This window comes from Myiozetetes cayanensis, unplaced genomic scaffold (genome assembly GCF_022539395.1).
Source record: "Myiozetetes cayanensis isolate MyiCay16 unplaced genomic scaffold, myiCay2020 scf7, whole genome shotgun sequence".
NCBI classification, from domain to species: Eukaryota; Metazoa; Chordata; class Aves; order Passeriformes; family Tyrannidae; genus Myiozetetes; species Myiozetetes cayanensis.
The window spans coordinates 38,746,385-38,759,791 of record NW_026087964.1 but is presented as its reverse complement, the minus strand read 5'-3'; the positions used below and the strand labels follow the sequence as shown (position 1 = coordinate 38,759,791).

The window sequence follows — 13,407 nt, the reverse complement described above, 5'->3', positions numbered from 1 at the left end:
CGCCGGGGGCGGGCGGGGACGGCGGCTTGTCCCCGGGAGTCCGGCCGCTGCACATGGGCTGCGGGACAGGGCTGCCTCTGCGTCCGCAGAGAAAAAACTTGTCTTTCTCGAGGTCATACACACATAACAAAAGGCCTGAAAAGGCGAGTAAGGAGAGGGGTTTTAGGTTTTGCCTGGGTTTATGTTTTACAGGCTCTGTGAAAAGCTGTGACCCACGGAAAAAAAAAAATGGGCAAATTGTCAAAAGTGACTACTGCCACATAAATGTTTAGAAACAGTAACTCCAGTCTTCTTAAGGTCTGAAAAGAGAATATATTTCTTCCCAAAGTATGAGTATTGTGATAGCTGCTCCAAAGCAAACAATCTCTTTCAGGCACTCGTGTTGGCCAAGGGATGTGAGTACCATCGACACACTTGGTTGGGGCTCCTCAAGGTGTAGGATTCCTAAACAGGTGAATGGTCAACATGGCCACATCCTGTGCTCACTGGCATCAAGGAGAAAAGGCACATAACTGAGGTAAGATCAGAAGGGGCAGAAGATTGCTGGGGTTTGACTCCTGCAAACTTATAGTCTTTCTGGGAATGCTGATCATCAAAATGAGCCTCTTCATTTCTTGGACTCCTCTAATCCATCCCAGAAACCTCTACATTCATTCTTTGATTCACTGTATCCTCCAAAGGCTCTCTCCTCTAATTCATGTCATCTTTATATGTTTGGACTTGAGCTTCATCAAGCTGGTTTTCATCTCTCTCTCAGTATGTTCTCAATATTAGATGTGTCAGAGGTCAGTTGTAATTCCCAGATTGAAAGAAAAGATAAAATAGCATTGATATTAATAACTTCAGTCCATATACTGCATTGTGATCATTCCCACAGCCTCTCTACAGATGTTGGACAGGGGAGGTGATCAGCACCAGTTGCTTGTTGCATGGTGCATCTGGGAACCCTTAACAGAAGGAAAAGCCATCTGCTAGCATCTGGGAACACTTAGTGAGAAATCAGTGAAACCACACTAAGGCATTTCTCTTTCTGAGCCAGGTCATGCAGCTGTGTCAGGGATTTCGCATGCTCCACAATGTCAAAGGCCACCAAAGCTTTAAGTCATCTGTAATTCACTAGGTATTTGGCCACAGTTACTGGCTGAGATATTTTTATCATTACGCTTAGCATAGGTTAAGAGCAATGCTGTAGGAGAAGGTTGATCTCACACCAGCAATGTGCGCTTGCAGCCAAGGCCAACCATATCCTGGACTACATTAAAAACAGCATGGCCAGCAGGTTGAGAGATTCTGCCATCATGAGATCTCACTGGGAATGCTGCATCCAGCTCGAGGTCCCCAGCACAGGAAGGACATTGACCTTCTGGAGCAAGCCCAGAGCTGAGACACCAATATGATTAGATGGATGGAGGGATGATTAGAGGACCTCTTCTATGAGGAAAGGCTGAGAGAGCTGGGGTTGTTCAGCCTGGAGAAGAGAGGGCTTTGGGGGAGAACTTTCTGCTGCCTTTCAGCACTTGAAAGGGGCCTGTAAGAAAGACAGGGACAAACTTTTTAGCAGGGCCTGTTGTGATAAGACAAGGGGTAATGGTTTGAAACTGACGGAGGGTCAATTTAGATTAGATAAAATGAAGAAGGTTATTACAATGAGGATGGTGAAACACTGGAACAGATTGCCTAGAGAGGTGGCAGATGCCTCATGCCTGGAAGCATACAAGGCCAGGTTGGACTGGAGTCTGCACTACCTGATCTAGTTGAAGATGTCCCTGCTTATTCCAGGGGGTTTGGATTAGAAGACCTTTAAAAGCTCATTCCAACCCAAAATATTCTATGATCTCAGTGAGTCAGTTGCTAGCCAAATGAGTACAGTCTAGAAGAGATTTCTTTATCAGACATCAGAGTAAAGTGTGTGTTGTTGGTGTGTGTCCCCCGCAAGAGCTGTTGGCAGCTTCCTCTCAGGAAGAAGCAGTGATTCATTCTTCCAGGAGCAGACTTACGCAGTCCCTGCAGGTTTTTTTTACTGGCCAAGTTGGATTAGTCTAGATTCTAGATGAGTAATTCTTACACTAGTCACTCAGAACTCCCTATGTGCAAGGCACTTTAGAGGTACAAAGAAAGAGGCCATCTCTGTGCTAATTTGGAGATATGAGCCGAACAAGAGAGAAATCAAACTGTTTTCTCTGTGTCAGTAGGAGATTCTGGAAAATATGTGAGCTGAATTAATACCTTCCAAACACTGCAGTAGCATAATTAGTTTCATATTAATTTATAGACATTGACAGATTGTAACAAACAAGCATACTGTGACTTCTGTCAAAAATTTACCAAGTGATTTCATGTTCAAATTTATATATTAAGTTTTACACTGAACTGATATACAAATAATCTATTTCAAAGTCAGACTTACTTTATAAAATCCTCTAAAAAGTGTTTGCAAGCACTAGTCACCCCTGTGATCCTCTAATGCTTTGTGATCTTATAATTTAGAAATATTTCCTATCACCAAAATATCTCTTATCTTTTGACACTTCCAATAGTTTATGCAGTAAATACCTGTAAAACAGTACATTGAAAATACACACTATAACTGAATTGTCTGTTAATCTTTTTATTATGATATTTATTTTTCTGCACATACAGCTTTGGCTACCCAGTAAAAGTAATTTGAGTATCATTAATAGGTAAACGTGTTGGGAGTGCTAAAATCTTGAAGGAAATAGCTTCAAATACAGGTGTCCCATCCATCAGGTACTTCCTACTTGCTGGAGTATAACATTCCAGTCTAATTAAACTCAAAGATCAGCCTGTTATGAAATCCTTATTTTCACCTCTCCTTTACTCCCCGACTAAAGAAGCTGTCATTGTTAAATGCATAAAAATGCATATATCATCTAAAACTGTTACTCTGATGGAATACACAGTAAGCACATTTATTTCATAATCATTCTAGCCAGGCAAATAGTATTCACAAAAGAATAAACTGCAAAATACTAATAGTTGTTGCAGATTGTATTAGATGGGCAAATATGGGCACACTCAGGCTAGAATTTTTTTTTGTTTAATTTTCTTGCTCTTCTTTTTCACCTTTGAATCTGTATTTGACACTGTGAAGAAAATAGAGGCTTAAGGATGTTAATTCCACCAGAAAGTGAGTGCTTTGGCTCAGTTCAGCACTGCTTTGTCTAAGGATATTAAAAGCCATTTTTGGTTTGTACAGGAGAAATCATGTTTGTGGAGTTTTCAGTGGACTGAATTGCAGCTTCAGAATATGGTGCAGTGGAGTACTGATGGGATCCATCTGACAAGTGACTGAAACACATACGTCATCAGCTTTTCAGAAACCTATCAAGAAGCTTCCAATGTGCAATTTCTTGGTTACATTCTTGGTAAAGATGCTTCTACTGCTTTCTGTGAAATAGAGCAGTCACCCTCCTGCTGTGTGACACACAGGGTGCATCACGTGCTACTCCCATGTGACCTGGCACATCAAGCATGTCACCTTCATGAGAGACACATGAGACAGGAAAAATAAATCTGTTTTCTCATCATCAGGTTTATTGTTCCCCATCTTCACCAAGTCTTTTTCTGCATAAAACTGAATAAAGAGGTCCCAGATTAAACCCATACTGAGCAGTAATTGACTTTGTGCTGATTCCTGTAAGCTGAATTAAACCACAATGTCGAACAATGAAAGAACCATATGTTCCTCTATCAGAATGTTTTAAATAGAAAATTATCCACACAGAGACTGACATAATATGACAGAAATCTAAAAGAAAGTCACTAACTTTCAGATATGCTGATCCCTGAAGAAATGGTTAAGAACCAAGCAAGAATAAGCAGACTTTTTGGCTATATATTTTAGCTCTGCTTAGAACACGTTTTAGAGGCAAATATATAAAGTAGCATTAGGACCTCAGGATGTGAGGTAGAGAGTGCCTGTGATTTCTGATAACAGTAGAAACCATGCCTTGCAAGAAGAAGCCCAAAGTGTTAGCTAACAGCTGGTCATTGCTGCCACAGTGCTGATGCAGGATGTTGGTTTTGCTGCTAAATTCCTGCCCTCAGTTTTGATATAAATGTGTGTCCTGATATTACTGCAATTTCATGTAAATATATAATGCTGTTTATCATAGTTACCACCAAAAGGTATTGAAATATCAATTATGATGTCTGCATTCTTTATTATCTTGAAAGCATTTTGGATCTGCATCTAATGTGGGTAGGATGGAGTCCAAGGTGAACTACATCTGCATGGATTTAAGACAAGAGTGCAACCAGCAAACAGTAAGTCCCATGGTAGATTTCACCACTGAAAATCTGGGACTTGAGGTTTTCCAGCTAGACTTTGGGTGGAGTCCTAGGCAGGAGACTTAGAAAAGCAGTCTACCAATGCTAACAACCTTGTTGAGAAGAGGAACCAAACCAGATTCTAAACAAGTATTTAAACACTCACAGGTGTGTACATCTTCAAGCTCTTCTGGAGGAAGAAGTACTTTTGCTTTAGAAAATTTGACAAGATGCATTAGTACAGCAGTCATTTCAGACTGTAAATATCTATTGCCTTCACACAATCCAATTCTCGCCATATTACTCGATATTTATATTGTATTGATTAAGAGAAGACATTCTTTATCTGGCCTTTCTCTTTTTTTTAACACCAAAGACTACTGAAAATTAAATGTTTTATTACATACATCAATAATTCCCAGTACTTTGAAACAATTACATTAATATATTCCCTTCAAACTGTCTTTTGTTTTCAACTGAGTGTATATTCTATGTAAAAAGACAGTTAAACTGCTTATCTGTGTTACAGCAGCACCTTTGTGGTACATCGTGTTCAGGGGCTGAGGAAAGTTGCTGCAGCAACAGTGCAAATTATGTAACGCTTCAATGAGTAATGCTGGTTTGCAGGGGGCTGCAATCCCAAGCTTTCCTTTTCTGTCAGTTTCTCTTTCTGCCTGTGAAGTGGGATACATTTTACAATAGGTTTTAAAATTCTCTGTGGAGAGTAACGTAGACTTATGGTACTCCACTAATATGGAGAGAGAATAACTCTAGATGTTTCTTGATACCCCATTTTACTTGGCATGTTTGAATTGATATTAGAAACTGGATTTTATTTATTTTACAGAATCCAAACTATTGCTGATGCATTACAAAGTATAGCAAGACTTATCTGTATTCATATAATTTAAACAGCATGTACCACCACACCAAGCAGTAAATCATTAACAAACACCTTGGATTAACAAACTTTTTGTTAAATCTTTGGAGTTTACCTGCATTGGCCTCTGCCTTCTTTTTCTGGTACCTCCAAAGCCTAGTTCTGACAACAAAGGTTTAGGAGTATTTTGGATTTGAGCATTCAGGACTGAACAGGGTGGAAGGGAAGTAGCCGTAAAGGAACTCAATATTTCATCCAGGTCTAAGTGACAGGGAAGCAAAGTGTGACTTAAGAGACTTGGCTTTTAACCCTGCCTATCCTGGCTGTAAAACCTAGTTCCTACATTCTCAGAAGAGGATCTTCAGAGAGATTTATGCCCTACAAAACACAGAAATACTTTTCCAAGCATTCAGCTATTCAAGGATTTGAATGATCCTTTTTATGTACTGGCAATTTCCTAACAAAGCCTCATCTGTTTCTGCATTGAGAATCTGGCTCATTTTCTGACTGAAGTTTGAACAATTAAATTGTCTTTTTCTGCACACAAAGAGTCTGACCCTCAGAAAATTACCAATAAGTTTTTGATTTTTATATGCTATTTTTATTTCCTGTATTTCCTAGAGGAGTGAGGCCTGGAGACATACCATATTGCTGTAAATGGTCTTTGCTTAGCAGATGCTATGGCTTTTTTCTTTGTATCTGCTCATATTTTGCACTCTTGGGTTAGTGCAAAATCACTGCATTTGCTTTGCCAGGTGTTCTTTATAGCCAAAATCTATTTGAGGTGGGACAGTGCATACTGACTGTGAAAGTTATTTTGTAGTCCTTTGCTGATTTTGCTGTGTTTGCCCCTTTTTTTTTTTTTTCAGAAATAACCTTCAGAACACTAGTATCTTAATGTTATATTATCAATTTCAGACCATACTGACTGTTACACACATTAAGAGAAAACATCAAGAACTAATTTTGCACTGAGCATCAGCCAATATGTATGGAGCATTTACACTGCTGTTTTTTAAGTCGGTATCCCTGTTGTCCTCACTGACCTTGTCATGCTTCACAGTTTGGAGTGGCATGTGGGCATACTAAGTGCATCATTTTCAGATGAAACTAAACCAGCTGTTTTCAGAACTGCGTTCAGTGTGCTCCAATCACTGACATTCATTCTGCTCACAGGACTAGATTGCAATCAGTTCAAAATAAAACCCTGTAAAATGTTTGTGGTGTGGACACTGGGCTCTCTAAGACAACTGGTTCAGTCTAGGATTCTGCCCCTGCTGGTCAGCACTCCTTGCTAATGCCGATGGACGGTAGAGTGGCAGCCACAGTGTTTGCAGTTTTTAAGATTCTCAGGACTGTCATTTGAGAAATGCAATCCAGTGATTATTTCTGTAGCTGGATGCCTAGATTCTGATTTGCATAGTATGTCAACCGTGATGTCTTTCATCTTGTCCAGCCACACTCTGCTATTTACTTCCCTTTCAGTGTGGTCTCATCGCCACACACTTACTTTTCTGTCCTTTGGCTTTGGTTGAGTGGGTTGGCCCTGATGACTGGGGGCATTTGGTGATAATGGTGGAACTAAAGAGTCAAAGGCAGTAATAACATCCAAGCTGAAAGATTTACATTGGGTATTTATTGCAGGGGGATTTTTGTCCCCCGAGAAGAGACCCTCGCTGGCACACGTTGTTAGGAGACAGTCATACACGGATGACCCAAAATGGCGTTTATTAGAACAAGATGTCAGTTTATATACAGGGGAATATGGAAGGATTGGGAACAAAGGTTTGATTCTTGCTAGGAACATCAAATCCTGAGGGTCAGTGATAAGAGAAATGGAGGGATTGACCGCAGGGGATATGTCTGGCCATATAGGGGGAAGGGAGAGTTGGGGAGGAAAGGAAGGAGTGGTCTGGGGTACAGACAGGGGAGTTCTACAGGAGTTTGTGAAGCTGCACCTTGTAGCTGGGTCTCAGGCAACTTTTTGCAGCTGCAGTTGTTAAAGGACTTCCAGATAAACTTCTTCCTCTGAGACTTCTTCGCAGCCCTTTTGCATCTTTCTCCATTCTCTGTAGGCTTCTGTTGGTCCACCTCCGACAGGTAATCAGTCTCACAGATGAAGTGATTAAGAGCCCTTCTGAAAATGAACCTCCAGGCAGGGTCAGTTGAGCTTTACATGATTCAATGTGGTATTATTGAGGGTGCAGGGGATCATATTCTCAGGCCAGTAGACGTAATCTCTTGATTTTTATTTTAAAGAGAAATCAGCTTCTCCAGACACTGAAAGGCTGACTCCACCATCTCTTCTGCCACTACTGCATGTTGAGTTTGCAGTCTATTGTAAAGGTCCATTAAAACAATGGTATTAAAACCATTCTCTGTGTCTCATCTCCCACTTGTCTGAAAAGAGCAGGAAGCTACTGTGATTCTGCTTTTTCTGGTTTTTTTTGGTTGATTGGGTTTTTTGTTTGTGGTGTTTTTTTTGGTTTTGGTTTGGTTTGGTTGTGGGGTGTTTTGGTTGTTTGGGTTTTAGTTGTTTTTTTGGTGGGTTTTTTTTGGGTGGGTTGGTTGGTTGGTTTTTGTTGCACTAGATTGTGCAGAGAGTCAGCTGCTTAAAAAGGAGCATTTGAAGTTGTGTTGTCTCAGTGGGTGCTTCATGGAGTCATGTGCTGCTGGGCAAAACCACACAAACAACCCTTTCCCCCAAATTAAACAAACAAACAAACATAAAGTTCCAAATGACACCCAAATACTGTAGAATTATCAAATTATTTGTGAATGAAATAGATCACTTATTTCACAGAAATGAGTGAAAATGGGCACCATCCCAGCTGAGCTACCCTTCTTCTGATGTTCTCACTTACCTGGTCAAAGACTAAAGTTCAGGTTCTCTTAGTGAATCCCAGTACTTCTACAATCACATGCCAGGGTGATATCCATTACAGATATAAGGACTAGAAAAAAAATCAGATGAAAACTGGACTAGTGACAGATTGGTGCATGGAGCAAAACGAGGGATGTGAGCTTCCCAAAACCGAATGGATATTTGTCAGGCTGTGGGCTGTGGGCTTGTCTGGCATGAGGAGGATGGGAGGCCACTGAAGCACTTCATTCTGCTGTCAGCCGAAACAGGGGAAGAGCCTCTGTGCAGGCAGTGCTTTGTTCAGCCTTACTTCACTGCACAAAGATATTGCTGTAAACCAGAAGTACCCAATTTACGTGTGTGTGCATATACAGGGGATGTATATGTCCACGTGTACGTATGCAAACACAGATCTATAGAGAGAGAAGTGTATTGTAAAATATACACTATCAATGTGCGGATGTGGATGAGAAACTCAACATGAGTCAGCAGTGCGAGCTCACAGCCCAGAAAGCCAACCATGTCCTGGGCTGCATGAAGAGCAGTGTGGCCAGTAAGTCAAAAGAGGTGATTCTGTTGCTCTACCCTACTCCTGTGAGACCCCACCTGGAGTGCTGCATCCAGCTGTGGTGTCCCCAACGTGAGAAGGACATGGAACTGCTGAAGCAAGTCCAGAGGAGGAACAAAAGGTTGATGAGAGGACTGGAGCACCTTCTCTACCAAGACAGGCTGAGAAAGTTGGGACTGTTCAGCCTGGAGAAGAGAAGGATGTTTGGAGACCTCATAGCCACCTTCCAGTGTCTGAAAAGGGCCTACGGGGAAGTTGGAGTGGGACTCTTTTTCAGGAACTGTAGTGACAGGACAAGAAGCAATGGGTACCAGTTGAAAGAGGGGAAATTTAGGTTACACATTAGGAAGAAATATTTTACTGTGAGGGCGGTGAGACACTGGAACAGCTCAGGGAGGTTGTGGATGCCCCAACCCCGCCAGCGTTCAAGGCCAGGTAGGATAAGGCCCTGAGCAACCTGCGCTAGTGGGAGGTGTCCCTGCCCGCGGCGGCGGGCTTGAGAACTAGGTGATCTTCAAGATCCCTTTCAACCCAAGCCGTTCCGCGGCTCCATGCCCACGGCCACGCTGCCCACTCCGGCCGTGTGAAAGCGCCGTAACTCGGGCACCTCCCCGGGGCCCTGTCCCTTTAAGGGCCGCCTCCGCGCCCTACCACGCGCTGGGGGCGGGGCGGCGGCGCCGCGTGGCCAATGGGGAGCGCCCGAGGGGCGTGGCGCCACGGCGGGCCCGTCCTCGTCTGCCGGCGGGTGGCGGCGCGGGGAACGCTGCCCAGCCCAGCCCAACTGAGCCCAGCCCAGCGCAGCCTGGCCCGGGAGAGCCCCGTCCCGGAGGGTGCACAGCCGGCTGTCAGCGCCGCCGGGCGGGCGCGCTCGGCCCCTGTGTCAGGTGACGGGCGGCCGTCGGGAGCGGCGCGGCTGAGCGGGCCGGCGCTCCCCTCGCCTCCCCTCTCCTCCTCTCTCCTCGCCGCCGCGCAATGCTGGGCGGCTCCGCGGCGGCTCCGGGGATGCTGCCGCGGCCGCCGCCGCTCGCCGCCCGCTGAGCCGCTGCGAGGGCCGCGGCGGGAGGGCCGCCGCGCGGGGCGGAGGCATGGCCCCCACCCTGCTCCAGAAGCTCTTCAACAAAAGGGGCGGCGGCGCGGCGGCCCCCCACGGCCGGGCCCCGGGGGACGGGCCCGCCTTCAGGTGAGCGGCAGCGGCGGGGCGGGGGCTGCCCCGGGTGGGCAGCGGGGGAGGTGGCGGAGAGGCCGGTGGGGCGAGGAGCTGCTTTGGTGGCAGGTGAGCCGCAGCCCCCCGGAGCGCCCCGGTGCCCGGGCGGTGCGGCCGGCGGGGATGGGGCACGGGCGCGGCGGGAGGCTCTTCTCCCGCCCTTCCCTCTCGTTGGATCTCTCAGCCATTTTCTGGGCGAGTTGGCGGTGGCACGCCTGGGAGCCGCGGGGCGCTCGCCCCTCGGGCAGCGGCGGGGGAGAGGCGCCGGGCCCTCTGTCCGGCGACTGTGTGTGACTGCCGTGGTAACTCGTGCTCGGGTCTCATCAGCACTGGAAAATTAAAACGTGGCTTGATTGCCATGACCTAAATACACGTGCGCGGTCTGGTGACCCGCTAAGCATTGGATGCCTTTCACTGCCCGTCTGCTTTTGATACTGCAATTGCTCAAAGGTGAGATTCAGCAGCAATTGCTGCTTCAGGGTTTCAATATGTGATCTTCGTATAATATTGAATTATTACTGTTTTCTGAACCTCGGGGACAGCATTTTGCTCAGGCTGGTGCTTTGGAGCTTTGTTCCTGTCACATCTGTGCTGCTCACAAGACCGAGCGGCCGGTGAGCGCAGTGACAATCACATGCGTGCCCGTAACCTCTGTGCCTGCTTTTCTGTGCAGCATGAGTTGACTGGTCTTGTGATCAGATGGTATACAGCGTTGAGTTGGAATCTGGGCTTCCACTGCTGAAACTATTAAGAACGCTAAGGGAGACAATACTCTGATCCACAAAGTGCCATAGTACCAAATATGAAAGATGACAATTGTGGAGTCATTATGTGTTCAAAGATGGTCCGTGTGGGTCGTGGCCATGTGCATGGGCAAAGTTGCAAGATCAAAATAACATCGGTATGTTTGAGTTATAAGGTGATTCTTTTGTATGTCATTGGACATAGTATTGGAGCTGCATTCATATCAGAAAGCAGGGCTGGTGAATTTTGGAAAGCTGTAAAGTCCATACACTGTACTTGCTAGTTACTTCTTGTAGTAGTTATTCACTTTATGAGTTAAATATCACCTTTAATTTGAAAGAAAACAATTTTCCGCATTTAAACTGAGGGACAATTACAGACTATTATTTTGGCTTGTACTTAAAGTCTTGCCAAGTACTCTGTATCAGAGACCAGGGCTGTTAGTTCTAGGGTATTGGACTATCAAGGATCTCCATGAGGGCAGATTGCTTTCACAGTGTGTTCTCCATTATAATGAGTAAGATTGTTCCATCTGGAGTATTTTTGAAATCAGAGATTATATTTTTTCTTTGTCTTTTTATTTCTTAGGTAAGATATTCCGCACCCAGTTTTCAGTTTAAATAACATTGAAATGATTTGACATTTAAAAGAAAAACTGTTATATTTAAAATATTACTGGAGATACCCTTCATTCTTTTTATCCCTGATTTTCCCACATTCCCTTGCTGTCTATTTTATTTACACGTGGATGTTTTTTGTGCTTGTTAATACTACATTGAGCTTCCTATTTAAGACTTCTAAATACGCTGTAATGCTTTTTCTTTCTTTCTGGTGATCAGCTGATGACCTGCAGGAGCATACTTACTGGGTCTTAGAAGCTCTGCTACAATGCTTTTAATAGACTTTCTGTTGAGCAGTAATCTCTGTTTGAATGGAGAGACATGATTGGACCTAAGTAAAGCGGAAGACTTAATCCTTGGGTAGCTTCTGTATTAAGCATATACTGCTGCTTACTGTTAGAGACAAAGTGGGAGAATCATCTTTTGTTCTAATGGCAGACCTGTATTTTTAAGGATTTTAGTTTTAAGGTTTTAGTTAGTTTTATTCCCACTTTTGGTTAGTGATCATTCAGTGTGTCTTGCTGTGTTTAGCTCTCTTAAGCAGCCCTATAAGACCACAATCTGTATCCTTGGACTTTCAGTTGTTATTAAATCCTTGAAAGCCTAAGTGTATTCGCACACCCTGAACAACAGCAGAATCACCAAAAATCTCTTTAGTAGATAATGCCTTCTCAAATTCATGTGATTTGACAACTTTTTTCAACTACATTTTTAGGAAGCTTTGTGTTTGCTGGTGTTCTTCAGAACACGGGGTGAAGTTGCAGAGGTCCATCAATTAGGCTTGAGGTTTGCCTGTAACAAGTACTGCAAGTTCTGTTGCCCCCTCTTCTATAACAGGAGCTAAATCTTGACCAGACGTCTGTGCTGCTTGCATTCTTTGGCTCTGAAGGAAACAGCAAGCTTCAAGGTCCATGTTGCTTACCAGGATGAGCTGGCACAGCCTCAAAGAGCAGGAGACATGGTGCCTATAGCTGAATGTGGAGCCATAGGAAATGGTTTGTTGGGTGCATGACCATTACCATACTGATTTGGACCAAGAGTACTCTTTTAAAGAAAACTTCTCAGTTGTCTCCACTGACTTTGGCTTGCATAGCCAGATGGCTTCAGTGCATAAACTGGATTCCAGTTGGAATGAACGAGATTAGAAAGTATGCTCCTAACACTAATGGGCATTCAGTCCCTGGGACCAGACTACAGCTGATCAAAAGTGTAAACTCCAGAACATGTAAAGTGTGGGTGTCAGGTGCTTAGCAGCAATTAATTCACTCTGTGGATCTAATTTGGTTGGGCCACATTATCTTCATATAAGCACAACCCTTACTTGCTGGGTCAGGAGAATGTAAACATGAGATGTAAATGTTAATATAGAGCTGTTAGGACAGTGGGACTTTCTACTGGCCCAGGCCTCCCTTCAAAATAATGGAACTATGAAGTGGTAGAAGAGTAGTAGTTAGAATTATAAAATATCTTAATTATTTTAAAAAAGAGTAATTATAAATCAACTGGAGAACAGATGTGTATTAGTAACATATTACATTTGTTCTAAGCAGTTTTGTACAGACACTGGAGCTTCTGGTTTTTGTTACTACTGCTTTTTGCTCCCCTTGACTAGAAATATATATTTATGTGTATAATGCATACATAAAAATGTATGTATATGTGCCACACAACCCCCCCTTCAACAGAGACATTTGAGTGGCTGTAGTTCAATATATTTCTTTCTAGCTTCTGAGGCTCTGAGGAAATCCTAATTACTTTATTTACAAGAAGTGTGTATTTATGTGGCTAAATTCCCCTAGTATTTCTTTCTTTCCATATCAAATGTTACTTCTCATACAAAACTGGTTTAAAGTAGTTTGTCCACTTTTTTTTGGAGCACCATTAGGGTCATGTGATCAGCAGAATCATAGAATGGCTTGGGTTGGAAGGGACCTTTAGTATCATCTAGTTCCAAGGCCCCTGCCTTGTACTGACCACTTTCCACTAGATCAGGTTGCCCAGAGCCCCATCCAACCTGACCTTGAACACTTCCAGGGATGTGGCTTCCACAGCTTCCCTGGGCAACCTGTTTCAATGCCTCACCACTCTCACAGTAAAGAATTTCTTCCTAACTTCTAATCTAAACCTACTTTCTGTCAGTTTGAATCCATTCTGCCTTGTCCTGTCACTTCATGACCTTGTAAATAGTTCCTCTTCGTCTTTCTTGTAGGTTCCCTTCATATACTGGAAGGCCACAGT

At 43.8% G+C, this 13,407-nt stretch overlaps 1 protein-coding gene across 2 annotated transcripts in view; it reads left to right on the top strand.

Annotated features, from left to right (window-relative positions):
- Positions 1 to 9,616: 9,616 nt before the first annotated feature.
- Positions 9,617 to 13,407, top strand: part of FNIP2 (folliculin interacting protein 2) — a 48,588-nt gene continuing 44,797 nt past the window's right edge. For both annotated transcript variants that reach the window (XM_050338683.1, XM_050338682.1), the window contains exon 1: positions 9,617 to 9,781. In XM_050338683.1, coding sequence (XP_050194640.1) covers positions 9,687 to 9,781 — 95 coding nt within the window. In that variant the 5' untranslated portion in view covers positions 9,617 to 9,686. The remainder of the gene's footprint in view (positions 9,782 to 13,407) is intronic.